General features: G+C 36.3%; 1 protein-coding gene across 12 annotated transcripts in view; it reads left to right on the top strand.

The window, feature by feature from the left end:
- The window catches only part of Cask (calcium/calmodulin dependent serine protein kinase), a 361,845-nt gene that overhangs the window by 75,604 nt on the left and 270,370 nt on the right, over positions 1-15,871 (top strand). For 7 of the 12 annotated variants that reach the window (XM_045140293.1, XM_045140292.1, XM_045140290.1 and 4 more), the window contains exon 2: positions 14,163-14,275. In XM_045140293.1, the coding sequence (XP_044996228.1) occupies positions 14,163-14,275 (113 nt within the window). Of the gene's footprint in view, positions 1-14,162; positions 14,294-15,871 lie in introns of all 12 variants that reach the window. The other 5 variants (XM_045140291.1, XM_045140289.1, XM_045140286.1 and 2 more) reach the window with 1 other exon arrangement.

Genomic DNA, 15,871 nt, shown 5'->3' with positions numbered 1-15,871 from the left:
CCTCTAGCCAGGTGTCATGCTTTAATAAAATACCTGAGTCTATGGGGGGGGGGGGTATACAACCACACTACAGCTAAAACCTAGAGGTATTACCCCAAACGATTTCTTTCTGGTAAAGGAATTCTTTTTCTTTTGAATGCAGTGACATTTATCCCTTTGCACTAACCCATAGATTGCAGTTACTTTCTTAATACTGGGACAGAACACCCAACTACGAGTAACTTATGGGAGGAAAGGATTTACTTCAGCTTCCAGTCTCAAGAGAAAATTTCATCACGGCAAGGAAAACATAACAGGCCTGAGCAGGAAGTCTGGGTCACATCTCCACAACAGAAGGGAGAAAGTATTCTCAATGAGCTAGCTGGTGAGTAGCCAGTAAGTCAACCCTCCTCTAGCTGCCTCCACCACCTGAAGTCTCCACAAGATGGGGATTAAGTATAAGGTTTAATAACAAACACATGAGGCTATGTGGGCCAGTGCGCATTGAAACTACTGCACTATGGCTTTAAGGAGAGTCAGGCCCAGTAGCTTCTGAGCTACTTGTGAATGCACTTTCTCCCCTTCCTTCCCTCTCCTCACCTCTTCTCCCTTCTCTCTCTTTCCCTCTCTCTCTCAGTTACTCAGTGTTGCAGTCCGGTTCACACTGCTGGTAGAAATCACCCAACCAAGAGCAGCTTCTGGGGAAAAGAGGTTTATTTTGGCTTACAGGCTCGAGGGGAATCTCCACAATGGCAGGAGAAAATGATGGCATGAGCAGATGGTGGACATCACCCCCTGGCCAACATAAGGTGGATAATAGCAACAGGAGAGTGTACCAAACACTGGCATGGGGAAACTGGCTATAACACCCATAAGCCTGCCCCCAACAATACACTTCCTCCAGGAGGCATTAATTCCCAATTCTCCATCAGCTGGGAACCTAGAATTCAGAACATCTACATTTATGGGGGACACCTGAATCAAACCACCACATTCTGCCCCTGGCCCCCATAAACTGATAACCATGCATGATGTAAAATGCAGTGCATTCAGTTCAACTTTAAAATTCCCCATAGTTTTTTATCAATTCCAATGATGTTTATGCACCCCCATAGTCCAAGATCTTTTGACTGAGCCATAATGCCAAAAATAACCTCAAAAAACCCATAATGTCACAGAATAAACATTCACACTGAAGAAGATGGCACTGGGCATAGCAAAGAAACATTCAGCCAATACAAGATTTAAAACAACCTTGGCAAATATCAAACTTTGTAGCTTCAAGTCCAACAACTCTAGCAAGTGACAAATCACCAATTTGGATAATTCTAACCAGCAACAAGCCTCTGGTATTACAATTCTGCCCCTCCAGCTAGGCCACTCACAGTCCTGGATAACTTCATCGGGGCTGGAAGCTTTCCTTAGCAGCCATCTCTTCGTCCTGGCATCTCCACTGGAATCCACGGTTCATCCTTAGGGTTCCACTCTTGTCTCCATGCAGGCATCCAGCTGGCCTGCTTCATATTGCACATGGCCATTTCCAAAACACAAGACCGTGTTGCAAACTCAATGACCCTCTCTTTCCTGCATTTCTTACACTCCACAATACTAGGTAGGGTACCAATTTGTTAATCCAGGGGAAAATAAAGCAGACTTCGAAGAACAGGACATTCCTTGGGCACTCAGGCCCCTTTAAGAAACTTTACTTTCTTCCTGTTGCCCCAGTGCAGGTCACCTGGCCCAATCTCAAAGGTTGTAATCTCTCAATTGCAGCTGAACAGTCAGCAGTTCACCCAAAGATTTTTCTTTCTGTGCCATATCCCTCTGCTCACACCAGTGCATTTCTATGCAAAGCAACCCTGCACAACTTCTCAGGACCGCGCATAACAGCAAGCTTCTCACACAAACTGTTAGCCCAGTCCAAGCAAAGCTCTTTCTCACCCTCATAAGCTAAACCTCACGGTCCATAGTTCTTACTGCATTCAGCCCTTTCAACTCTGACCAGAATAGTCCATCAAGCTGTACTTTTCAGCACTGGAAGGCATCTCTAAGGCCAAGGTTTCAAATCCTTCCACATTCCTCTTGAAAATCAGCTCCAAAAGGTCAAAGCCAGACAGTCAGGTGTCTACTAGCAATCCCACTCCCCGGTACCACTTTACTTTTGTAGTCTGGTTCACATCGTTGGTAAAAATCACCAAGAGCAGCTTCTGGAAAAAAAAAAAAAAAACACAGAGGTTTATTTTGGTTTATAGGCTCAAGGGGAAGCTTCACGATGGCAGGGGAAAACAATGGCATGAGCAGAGGGTGGACATCACCCCTAGTCAATATAAGGTGGATCATAGGAACAGGATGAGTGTGCCAAACCCTGGCAAGGGGAAACTGGCTATAATACCCGTAAGCCTGCCCCCAACAATACACTCCCTCCAGAAGGCATTAATTCCCAAATCTCCATCAACTGGATACCTAGCAGTCAGAGGACCTACATTTATGAGGGACACCTGAATTAAACCACCACACTCAGTAATAGATAGTAAATGGTTTTGAAAAATACATTTATACATTTTATCCCTGCAGTTGATATATTGGTAGAAATTGAGTTAGAGCCCCAATAGCACCAGAAGAATGAAGCAAAACAAAGGATTATGAAGGCACAGAAAAATAAACTTCCATTAAAACTAATGCCAACAAACTAATCTAGAACCTGTATACTAAATCTTAATGTGTTGAGTGCTTGCTAAAATAGAAGATTATGTGATCCTCAGTCACTGAATAATAACCACAGTTTCTTGGATACCATCAAAAATTACTAGTCATACCAAGCACTAGAAACACCAAAATTTCAATGAGAAAAGACATTCAACTGACTTCAATAATGAGTTGAATCAGATATTGAAATAATCTGATGAAGATTTTAATTCAGCTATCATCAAAGTGCTCCAGTAATCAGCTGCAACAACCATTGAAACAAATGAAAAGATCTCTCCAAAATGCAGCTAAGAGCATTTCCTAATGAATTAAATTTGGATTTTGAAAAAAAAAAATGGACTGTGAAAGAAAAAGGCTGAGAATGGCATCATAATTTCAGCTAGTCTATTGGAAGCAAATAAAGAGCTGTATTCAACTGCAACAAGGAAAAGGGGGACGAGGAAGCTCAGAACTTCACTTTCAGATGTTTTGAGGGATTTGATTGCCTGTTCTTTTCTTGTCCTCCATGCTGTATTATTGTGTAGCTTATTGATTCATAAGAGTCAAATGAGCTTCGATTCATTACAAGTAAGCATTACTAGCTAGTGTAACCTTTGTCACATGGAGGAGCTTTGGTTTCTTACCTAACATAATATTTTTATAAGAATTTTATTATCTTATTTTGCTGTCTTACTTGGTTGCCTTCATTATACATTTATTTTCAGCTTTCTTTTCCCATAGTAATTATTTTCCAGATCATCTACTCCATTTCTTTAGACCGAGAAACTGATGAGTACAATTATAATTCAAACCTATTTTCTGCTGCCCTGTACTGAGCTGGGTAATTGAATGTAAATGGTTATTTCTTTTGCATGTTTTGCCTTTGTGTTAAGTGTTTTTGGTAAAAAGACCAGAGGTTGTACTATTGCCTTCTGAATATGCTTACATTAACAAATGTAAAATAAAGTATATTGCATTAGGAAATATTAATGACTAGACATTTAAATTGTACAGTTAAATAATTCCCATCTTTTATTAAGCAAACAATTGGATTATTCCCCTAAGTTATTTAATCAACTTTTAATATTATGTTTAGGGTAGGAGAAAATTTGTTACAAAAAAAGAGTTGCTTGAGAGTTGAATGGCTTTTAGCCATTACAGTATCATGATTTGTGTTCATATTGTTATTGTAAATATTATGATTTACATCATTATAGCAAAAGTTCCTAGAGAACACTGAATACGAAGTGCTTCATGAATAGTAAGGGCAAAGAAAGGCATTGCTTGCTTCTTGACTACAAGGTAGGTTGCTGATTTATCATATGAATATGGGGGGCATGTTGTAGTTTTTTTTTTGCATGGCATTTCCCAACCTCACTTGGCAGAGAAAATTTCATTCTTTAAAAACTCCACAAGATGTTCCCTGAACCTTTGTGGGCATGGAGACATTGCTTTGAAACTAAGATTTACAAAATAATTTCATATTTCATGGAGTTTCAATAATTAATAGTTTCCACTTATAAGGATTGGGTTATACACAGAGAATTTGACAATTATGATAATACTAGTATTAGTTCTAAGTAATTTTGTTCATAAATACAAATACAAAATGAGGAGCAAAAGAATGAGGAAAGATGAAGAGTGAGTCCAAAAATGTTGTTTCTCTATTAAATATTTCCATTGTGTTAGTTTCTGGGACCCCTGGAAGACCTTGCAAGGATTTGGTCCATGTGTGTTTTAGTTTATATTGATTGGTAAATTGGCAATACCCAAAATCACCTACAAAATGAACCTTCTGGTATGCTTGTGAGCGATTGTCTAGGCTAGGTCGTCCTCTTGGGCATGCACACTAGGGATTATCTTGATTAGGTTATTTGAAATGAGAAGACCTCCCCTAACTGTAGATGGCACCATACTATTGGTTGAAAAATCAAGCTGAGCACTAGCATTCATGACTTTCTGCTTCTCTACTGTCTACTGAATGTGATCTGTTGCTTCAAGGTCCTGTTACCATACTTCTCTGCCATGTTGGACTGTAACCTTGAATTATAAACCAAAATAAAGCCTTCCTTAAGTTGCACCTCATTAGGTACTTTGTGACAGCAATGAAAAATAACTAATACTGGAAAGTGGTACCAAGCTCTGAGCTATTGCTCTAATAAACCTGGCTATGTGATTCATAGGCCTTTGGACCTGGGTTGCAGGAAGAATATGGAAGAGTTTTATAACTTTGGCCTAGGAAAGTCCTTGGATACTGTAAGTAGAGCTTAATGGGACATTCTGGGGAGGGCTTAGAAGACAAGAATGCTGAGAAAAACATGTGTAGTGGAGGCTTGGCTCATGAGGTTTCAGAGGAGGGTACAGTGCATGTTACATACTGTCAAAGAAGCTGGGTGCATTCTGGCCATGTCCTGATATCTTGAATATGTTTGCTGAACTAATGAATTAATTTTTTTGGCAGAGAAAAAAGGTCTCAAGACAGGATAGCATTCAGGCTGGTGTTGAGAAAGCAGATGTAATTGTTAAAAAGATAACCACTATTGAAGAGAAACCTCCTGCCCTGCATAGGGATAATAGGAAAGATATCTTAAAGTATAACCCCGTGAGTTGAGAGATGCTTCATTTAGTAACAACCAAAATTTACTTGAAGAAAGTAAGCCTAAACTGAAGGTGTTTCCTACTCAAACACAACCAGCTTTGGAAATGATTTGCCACAGCCATCATGAAAAGCATACAAAGTCCTACTGCTATGGTTTAAGAGGGGCCTGTGCTCCATCACAAGCAAGTAGTATAATTTATCAGCATTACTCAGTTGTTAATGATTTTAGAAACTTGGAATATGTAAGATTGGTGGGGGGGTCTATGGAGTGTTGTACCATGGCTCCAGAGATTTGCTGAGATCAGGCAGTGTATTGCAGGGTAAGAGGCCTTGCAAGGTGGCCCTGAAAAACCACTGCATGAAGTTATGAAAGTAAACCATACGTTGTTGTGAAGACCTTATGGGTGTTGGAGGTGCTAGAATATAGAACATCTGCTGAGGAATGCTGAAAGTTCAGACCAGACCTGTCTCAAGAGAGAGGCTGTGATTGCTGCAAGCAGCATAGTTATAGGAATGGAGCCTTCCAAGATCATTGAAGCTTAGATAATTCTATCATGAACCTCAGGTGCCATATATGGAGCTATACGATCTGTCTACTTGCTGGATTTTAGTCCTGCTTTGGTCTGATCATTCCTTGCTATGCCCCTTTATCCTTTCTAGCCACTTAATAATTTGTAGTTTTTCATGCTGACAATACCAAATATCTTGGAGTAACAAGCATTTTTTTTTACATGACTCTAGATTGTTGCATATGCTATTGTCTGTCTCTGGAATCTTCCTCTTTCTCTCCTTGGCTCAAAAAAATGCTTCCTATTCATCATTCTCTACTCTACCAAATATATCACAGAAGTTTCATCTGACTTCCTGTCTATCCACAGATATTTAGTACTGTAATGTACTAACATTATATATGCCAACAGCATTGTACGACATTGGGAGTTCCTTAAGGTCAATAATTGCTCTGTTAATCCTTTATGTTTGTGTGTATTTTTTGTGCTTTTCCACTGAGGGAAATGAATAAGAAAGCATTTAAATGTAAATTGAATGCTTAAATGACAACGCTTCAACACTCATCTGTAAAAGTTCTTTATATATTATACTATGGGGACCTACACATGTATAAACGTGTCAGAATTTTTACCTTGTATTCTGTTTCTTTCATAGTCCTTTATATTTCCTTGCTTCTTTCAGCCTGCGTTTATTCTCCTTAATATTTATTATATTTGCAAAAATTCTTTTTCTCTTAATAATTCTACTTTATCTATTTTCCATCACATATGAGTTAACAAGCTCTCTAATTTGGCTCTTCCCCAGCACTGTATGTCTAGATGGATCAACAAGTACACACACACACACACACACACACTACTACCAATCAAAACTCTTGAGCTCTTGTTTTAAGCAGAGATGCTGTATGTCATTTATAGTCCTTTCATAAAATTAGTAAATGATGGGTGTTTTGCATTTAGGTACAGATCAGAGGATGCCATGGTACATGAAATCTAAAGCAAAAGATACTGAACTTTTCACTAAACTATTAAGATTTGACAGAGGTACTAATTATGCCAGTGTAAGTACTAAGTTAGCAAATGCTAACTTTCAAATAGTCATTGGTAGCCTCAACTCTGAAGACACAGGCAAACCTGATTGTTCTGTTATGTTACTGCAGATCCACTTCTAACTTTTTTCAGTAAGCCTTCCTTTTCTATTTTCTGAGCCCTTCATAAAGTCTTTAGTTGTTGATATTTAGGCAGCAGTTCCTGAGACTTTGATTTTTAATAATTTCCCACTAAATATGTATATTTTTAACCATCAGTAGCCAAACTTCTTTTTGTTTTAGTCACTGTATCTAAAGCAACTCAGCTTGGTGTGTGTATGTAAGTATATATGTTACATGTGGGTACCAGATGTAGGAAACCATAAAAAAAATGTGTCAGGAGAGCATCTCTGTCTCCCTGTCACTACCACAAAACAGCAGCACAATAAAGAAAGGACTTATTTATGAAAAGTTATGCCTCAGCTCTTCTTTAGTGGCAATGACCAAATTCAGTAGCATTAAATAGTAGGAAAAATCATTGTTAACTTCAGTGTTTCATTTTATATTTATTCCTATAATTTTCAAGAATTCTATTCTTATTGATAATTTTGTTATTTCTTACTATTGTATTTTAACTGATAATTACCTGTCTAATCCTTTATTTTGGACATCAGAATAGTACAAAAAGTGGTACAATGATACAAACTTAGTAAAGTGACAAATGTATAGAATCGTAATTACACTAAATTTTAGATATTTATTCAAAATTGTGTGTCGCTATAAACATTTGAAGGTTCTATATCCATGGATTCTGCTAATTGCAGTTTGAAAATATTCAGAAAATATTGACTGTACTGAACATATATAAACTTTTCTTATCATTATTCTACAAATAATATGGTATTTGGATTATTTATAAGGTATTTAAATTTGTATTAAGTAGTATAAATAATCTAGAGATGATTTCAAGTAGACATGAGGAATATATATATATATGTATATATATATATATGCACATATACATACATACATATGTATTTTCATATTTTTGCTACTACTGGAAATACTAGGATCCTTTGAGCCTCTTCTTACGTTTTTATCATCCAGTCAATACATAGTATGTTTCATCTGAGTTTCTGTTTAAAGGCACTATTTTATATATATTGTTGGTAATCATTAACATTGAACCTGTGGTCAACAATTCTATAATTCATGTTGGATAATGCTCATCTAACACACACACACACACACACACACACACACACACACACACACTTTCTCCATGATGGGCATCTTGAGTTGTGAATAAATCAATAAATAAATAGCACAAAATGAAAAATAAATGGACTAAATAGACTTAATAGAGGTTCTTGTTTATAGTGTGACAGAGTATCACCTTATTTGATGTGAGCTGTCAACCTGCACATGGAGTGACTCAAACGTTTGGCTACTGTGTGCTATAAAATGCTTTAATTGTTCACTTTAAAGTTAAATACATTTTATCACATAAATAAATCCACAAATTTGAAATCTGTGAATAAGAATCATCTATGCATCAGCTATATGTTGAAAACGTATGTGTAAAAGCTTGCTTTTGGCCCTCTCTTCAAGGGGTATTTATTTGGTACCATTTGGAGACATTTTTGGTTGTCAGATTCTGAGGATTGATTCTGGTATCCAGTAGGTACAATGCTTATTATATTCCTGCACAGGGAAAAAATTATCCAGCTCAAAATGATAGTGCTAAAGTTAGACACCCCACAGCAGAGGAACTGAAGGCTGGTTGAGAGCAGAGAACATTGAAAGTGCCAGTAGAACTTTACACTATAAGTCTGTCTGGAACATGATCTAGTTCAGGCCTTCTTAAACTTGAACTCATAACCCCTTTTCACTTGAGGAATTTCTTATTAAATCTCAGATATACAGGTGTACAAATCATTTACTAATAGTAATATAGAAATTTCTTTTAAAACAATTCTAGTATACACATAATTTTACCAATAATGAAAGCAAATTTGCATACTAATAGATGGATGCTTATTTTTAATAAAGAATTAAAGCTTGATCCAATATTTTATGTTATAGGACTTAGAGCATCTTCAACATTTTTCAGAGTTGATCAGTATTTGATTTTACAATCATCAATTCTGAGAATACAGCTTTGCATGAATACATAGTACATCATGGTAGAAGTACGTTTGGTTTATGGTGGTTTTCAGAAATTGTTAGAAATTCTGTCCTAATTCTAAGCTAAACTTTATTTTTTATTTTTTTAATTAATTAATTTATTTGAGAGCAACAGACAGAAAGACAGATAGAGGGAAAGAGAGAGAATGGGCGCACCAGGGCTTACAGCCTTTGCAAACGAACTCCAGATGCGTGCGCCCCCTTGTGCATCTGGCTAACGTGGGACCTGGGGAACCGAGCCTCGAACCGGGGTCCTTAGGCTTCACAGGCAAGCGCTTAACTGCTAAGCCATCTCTCCAGCCCTAAACTTTATTTTAATTAATTTTTTCATGAAATTCAATTTCAATTCAAATACCAAATTTAAAAATTAATTATGGATTCTAACCTAATCCAATCCAATAACAAATTAGGAATCCAAGATGTTACTTAAATACTGAGGCGTAAGAGTAGAAAAATATTAAAAGTCTTCATTTTTCAATTAAATTACTATGCTTCTGTGAGAACAGAAAACATTGTATGTACCCTAAAAACATTGTAATTCAGAATATATAATAGTCTCAAATGTGAGTTGAGGTGTTCTAGGCATCATTGCTGTGTGCCGAGTTTGCAGTGAAGTCACATGCAGTAGCAAGGATGAATGCTACAAGAAACACCTCAGATTTGACTTTCAATTCATTTTTGGTTGTTGCACATTCAGAAACCTTTTATTGTTGCCATGACCCTCAGACCCAGTTATTGAGCCATTTTTGGGACTGCATCCCATTGTATAAGAAGCAGAAATGTAGTTGAATAACTTGAGAAATCTCATGTCATTATCTTTACGTCTTTCACATTGGGCTGATCAGATACTCAAAAGAAAAGTCTTTTTATCTCCTACCTCAAGGAACAAATTGGAATTCCAATATTCCCTCTGTTAGAAGAAAGGACTGAGTCTATTCATGTGTTTAAGACCACAGACCTCCCTTGCTTTCCATACAGTGTCACTTCCTCAACAGTCTGTTTTCTGGTTCTGAGAATATGTCACTCTAATGAATGAACTCTGTTAGGACAAGGAAGGGGTAAGTAGAGTAGAAAAAGGATCTAGCTGCTTCTCTAACCAATTTCATCTAAATGTTGTTATTTTAATTTTATCCTGTCTTTGCTTCTAGTTCCAGAGTTATCTGGTATTACCAGTTCATGAGCTTAGTATTCTATAGTATAAGAGTGGGTTTCATGTCAAGTGGACTTCCTTATTTTCTTTTGGTCAGCTTTCCCAAATCTTGAGTTAGTTGCCATCATTCCACCTGTTATCTTGTCTCCCAAATTTTATTATTACTTTATTATGATTTTATTAGTGTCATATTTTTTGATCGCCCCATCCTTTCCTTAAACTTTTAATAGGGCTTATGGAGGGGGAGACAATTTAAATGCACTGTACTCAATTTATTATGTTATTCTGGAAGCCAATATTCTAATATAATTTTTGGCATAATTTCATGTAATTCTAGTGTCCTTTCTTATATATTTAACTTTACTCTCAGAATTATTTATTACCTATACCATTCATCCCATATATTAAAAGCAAAGGAGATTATGCTATGTCTATATAGGAACAATTGTATTTTTTAGTCTTAATGGATGTTTTACCACTTTGTGGTTTAAATAACCTTTTACTTAAAAACAGACATGGGGCTGGAGTGATGGCTTAGTAATTAAGGACCCAGGTTCAGTTAACCAGGACCCACATAAGCCAGATGCACAAGGTGGCCCAATCATCTGGAGTTTCTTTGAAGTGGTTGGATGCCCTGACACACCCATTCACTCTCTTTCTCTCTACCTGCCTCTTCCCCCCTCAAATAAATAAATAAAAATAAAAATATTTTAAAAATCCACTTGGGGTCTGGAAAGATGGCTCAGCATTTACAGGTACCTGTTTGCAAAGCCTGATGGCCTGGGTTCAGTTCGTCAGTATCCACAATAAAGCCAGATGGACAAAGTGGTATATGTATCTGGAATTCATTTGCAGTGGCAGGGGCCCTGTAGCACCCATACTCCCTCTCTCTCTTCTATCCTCAGTCTCTGTCTCTTAACACACACACACACATACCCCAGAATAATACAAAACATATATTTGGGTAAACAGCCATGTTTGTGTTGCAAGTCCAATAGTGGTGAAAGGCACTTTCTTTTTATTAATATTTATTTTATTTATTAGAGAAAGAGAGGCAGATAGAATGGGTGCATCAGGGCCTCTAGCCACTGCAAATAACCTCCAGACATGTGCACCAGACCACCTTGTATATTTGGCTTACATGGGTACTAGGCATTTAAACCTGGTTCCTTAATCATTAAGACATCTCTTCAGCCCCAATAGTGGATATTTGTAAGGATTTGAATAAAAAATACATGTGTAGTTAAATGTGAAGTGTCACCAGTTATTATTCTATATTGATTAATACCCTAGTGAAAAACTGAGGTTGTAGCTTATTTTCCTCAATATCGATGCTCAAAGATTGTACCATACATTAAAAAATTAAGGATAACATTTCAAACATTAACAAAGAGTACAGGCCAAATGGAAATCTAGAATCCTTGAATTTTTACTGCTCCCTAAACCCTCATCCAAGAATAACTAATAAATATATTGTGGTGGATTTGTTACACACTCTTGATTGCACCTTCTTTTTGGTTTTTCGAGGTAGGGTCTCACTCTGGTCCAGGCTGATCTGGAATTAACTCTGTTGTCCCAGGGTGGCCTTGAAATCATGGCTTATCCTCTTACCTCTGCCTCCTGAGTGCTGGGATTAAAGGTGTGCACCACCATGCCCAGCTTCTTCTTTTTAATAAGAAACCTACTCAGTAGGAATATCCCAAGTCATGGTGTCCTCTAGCCCCCCCCCCCACCTCCGCCGACTTACTGAGGCCTTAATGATTATGCAGTGAATATCAGTAACTCCACTGAGGAGGACCCTCAGTGGAATGGTAGCAGGGGAGAGGGCATATAAGAGTATAACCCTTAAAAAAACATATTGTAAATTGTATTAGTTCCTGCTGAGTTTCATGTATTAAATCACAAAACTCTGAAAATATGTTTTCATGTCTTTTGGAGATATTAAATTTGGCTCACCTTCATTAGCCTTTTGGAAGTCATTAAGGGTCTGTCCTTTAAAATACCTTACTTATACTCTTGAAGAGTTCATATATGCACACATCTTTTGCCTTACATTATAAAATTACCTTAAAGAATTAAGGACTTATATGTTTATTCATAAATTATAAAAAAAGTTATGTTCTTTGTTGTCACATTACTCCCATTTCTTTCTCCAAAGTTATTTTATTTTCGCTCTCACTAAAAGGGTAGAGAGTGAAGTTTATGCTTTATTTGTTACTCTTTCAAGCAGGAAAAGTTCAAAAAGAACTCCATTGAACATGAATAATCCCACATACACGTCTGAAAAGTTTCCTAAAGAATGTAGTGAATTGGTTGGCACTACACAAGCATTTCCTTAAACTGCTTCATATTGCTAGGATATACAATCCAGTTTGAATGGAAGTATTTGTGGATATCATGACTCGCTTTATTATGCTGTCACAGTGGAAAATCTTTGACTGCCTTGAGTGATTATTGAAAAGCTCTTCTTTTTATTGAATTTTGAAAGATAGATTATTATACTTTCTTTTCCTTCCAAACCCCTCTTTAAATATCTTTTTTTTTGTATATGCTGATGAAACACACCTACAACTATACTATTTGTGTGTGTGTGTATGTGTGTGTATTTGAAAGAGAGAGACAGAAAGAGGCAAAGAAACAGAGAGTGAGTTTCGGAGCTCCAGGGCCCTCTGCATCTGCAAACAAACTCCAGATGCATGTGTCACTTTGTGCATCTGGCTTTATACGGGTACTGGGGAATCGAACCCAGGTTGTCCATCTTTGTGAGCAAGAACCTTTAACTGATCCATCTTTCCAGCCTGAAAGTATGTTTTTTTTTTTTTGTCCATTTTCTCCACTCCAGAAGGTGAATAAGACATACATGTACATGTATGTTTTGGTATTTAGTGGTTTTAATCATAGTTCAAATGATATTGCACCCAAATTTGTCTTTAGGTTATCTTGTGCTCTGATGGTTATTTGATAACTATAAATCTCAAGGAACCCTGTGTGTGTGTGTTTGTGTGTGTGTGTGTGTGCGCGCGCGCGCGCACGCATGCGCGTGCGTGTGCGCAGAGCTCAGGTATTCACATTTGAAGAATCATCTCTGCTAATCTAACTGTGTGGAAAGTCACTGATGGAGATTGAGGAGAGGACTGGGTAACTTAATAGTGGACTGGTGATTCTACTGTCAGAAAATTCCTTTCTTGTGTCAATTCTGATAGGAAGTTTGAGGAGGAAGGACTAGTTCCCTCTGATTTCAGGTGAGACAAGAGAGGTTATTAGGAATCAAATCATGTAGGGCTTTTTCTTTGTGAACTGCCTGTTCCAATTTTTAACCCAGATTTTATTGAAGTATAGTCTTTTCCTCATTTTATTTAGGAATTGCTTATATATTTTGGTTCGTCTCTAGATATCTGTTTTAGAAGTACTTTCTTTAGGATTTTAAGCAGAGATATAACATATTTTTTATTTTTATAATATTACCATATGAATAAATAATAAGAACATGTTTTTCAATAGTCACAGCAAAATGTGGTAGCCTAAATGAGATGTAGGACATTGAGAGAAGTGGAGAAGTATTTCAGATAAACACAGTAGGCCTTGTTAATAAACATTAGGTTTGTGGATAAGATAAGAGGGAGGTATTAGCAATAACTTAACTTTCTGGTATAACAGAATATATCTCTGTACCCTTTCACTACTATGAACTTCTTTTTATATAAGATGTTAGTGTATATGGAATATTATGATTCTTTGCCTTGAATATAACAATACTATTTACAATTTTAATAATTGAAAAATCCGTTATTTGGCTTTCATTTTTTTGGTCTAACAATATCTTAAAATGATGAATTACCTATCAAATTAGAACAATATTTTAAAAATTAGATTACTTAAATTTTACTATGAAAATTATATTAGGAGACTAAAATAGAATGGCTTGGTAATTATGTAGTTTGGTAATTGTAGATAATGAAGCAGCAAGATGTTGATCAGAAAGAATTCAATGTCAATGAATTAAAATTGATTTTTTTGTTTTTTAGGGGTCCCTTCAGTGTCGTACGACGATGTATCAACAGAGAAACTGGGCAACAATTTGCTGTAAAAATTGTTGATGTAGCCAAGTTCACATCAAGTCCAGGGTTAAGTACAGAAGGTAAGAGATGGATTTCAAGTAAGTTATTTGATGTCTGGCTTTATTCCATCTCAAATCCATTTATCAACCTAACATCATCTGGGGGTGGGGAGACAGAGGGTTATGATGTAGTGGGATGTGGGTGGAGACAGTTTAAACTCTATTCTAGTTTTCTTAGAATTCTAAAACATCATTTGAAATATGGTATGATATATATAGTTTTAGTCATGTAGGATATTCATAAGCCTAAATATTATTTGACTAGAAAGATAAATATGTACCTAAGTTTTTAGGTCGAATTTGATGCCTATGGTATATGACATGGAAGGGAAAATAATTACAAGTATGATAATTGGAGATTCAGAAACTAAGGTCCTCCCAAGCACATAGTTTACTTTTGGAGTATGATCTAATAGAACTAGAAGACTCATATTTGATTCACATTTGACTTGAGTAATGTATGTGTGAAAGTTGAAAGGTACAATTAAGACTTATTAGGATTTTGTAGAACTCAAAGTTTTGTTTAATATAGGTAATCATTTATATATGTAAATATTTATAAGTAATATATAAGCATTTAAAGTTAATTTTTAGTTTTCAAGTATGAACTATGTAGTTTATCCTTTAGAAAATTTGTTATAATAATTTTTTCATAATTAGCTATTGTTTAGCTTTAGATTTTAACATAGACCAGGAAAAGATAAGTATTTCTTTAACCTTTTATCTTTTAATCCCAAGAGCAATGCAGTAGGGACTTTAAATTGGAAAATCTAAGGCAGAGTATCCTATTTGTGGTATATCCAATTATCTTACTTTGGGAAATAGAATCTAGCATCCTGTGAGCTCCAGGTTAATCTATTCCTATAGGTTATTTACTCAGGATCATTATTTTAAAATATTTTTGTAACTCTTTGAAGTATTATTATTCATAGAATATTTGTAGGAGATTCTGAGAAATTGCTCCTTCATGACAGTAACAACAAAAAAACTCCACTAATTGGGCTGGAGAGATGGCTTAGCGGTTAAGCGCTTGCCTGTGAAGCCTGAGCACCCCGGTTCGAGGCTTGATTCCCCAGGACCCACATTAGCCAGATGCACAAGGGACACATGCTTCTGGAGTTCGTTTGCAGTGGCTGGAAGCCCTGGCGTGCCCATTCTCTCACTCTCTCCTCCTCCTGTCACTCTCAAATAAATAAAATTTAAAAAAAAAGTTTAAAAAAAAAAAACTCCACTAGGTGTGGTGGCACTTATCTTTAATCTAAGCACTTAAGAGGTTGAGGTAGGAGTATTACTGTGAGTTCAAAGACAGCCTGGGCTAAAGTAAAACCTTAATTCGAACCCCACACCCATAAAAAAAAAAACACTAACTGATGTGTTTTTACTATTTTGTTAAAAAAATCTTATGGTAAAATTTAGATTTTGTATTTTATGATTTCATTGTCTAGAATTGACTCCTTTGAACATAAAATTATTTTAGAACTTTAGCAAAATTAAAAAAAAATTCCCTTTTTAGGCTTTTCAACTAATTACTTTCCTTGATTTTTCTTAGAGGATTTTTTTCCCCCCACACTGGTAGGGATTAAACCTAGGGCCTCAAGCTTACTTAGGCCAGTGTTG

The sequence above is a fragment of the Jaculus jaculus genome, chromosome X (assembly GCF_020740685.1).
Source record: "Jaculus jaculus isolate mJacJac1 chromosome X, mJacJac1.mat.Y.cur, whole genome shotgun sequence".
NCBI classification, from domain to species: Eukaryota; Metazoa; Chordata; class Mammalia; order Rodentia; family Dipodidae; genus Jaculus; species Jaculus jaculus.
This window is presented reverse-complemented; position numbering and strand designations above follow the sequence as displayed.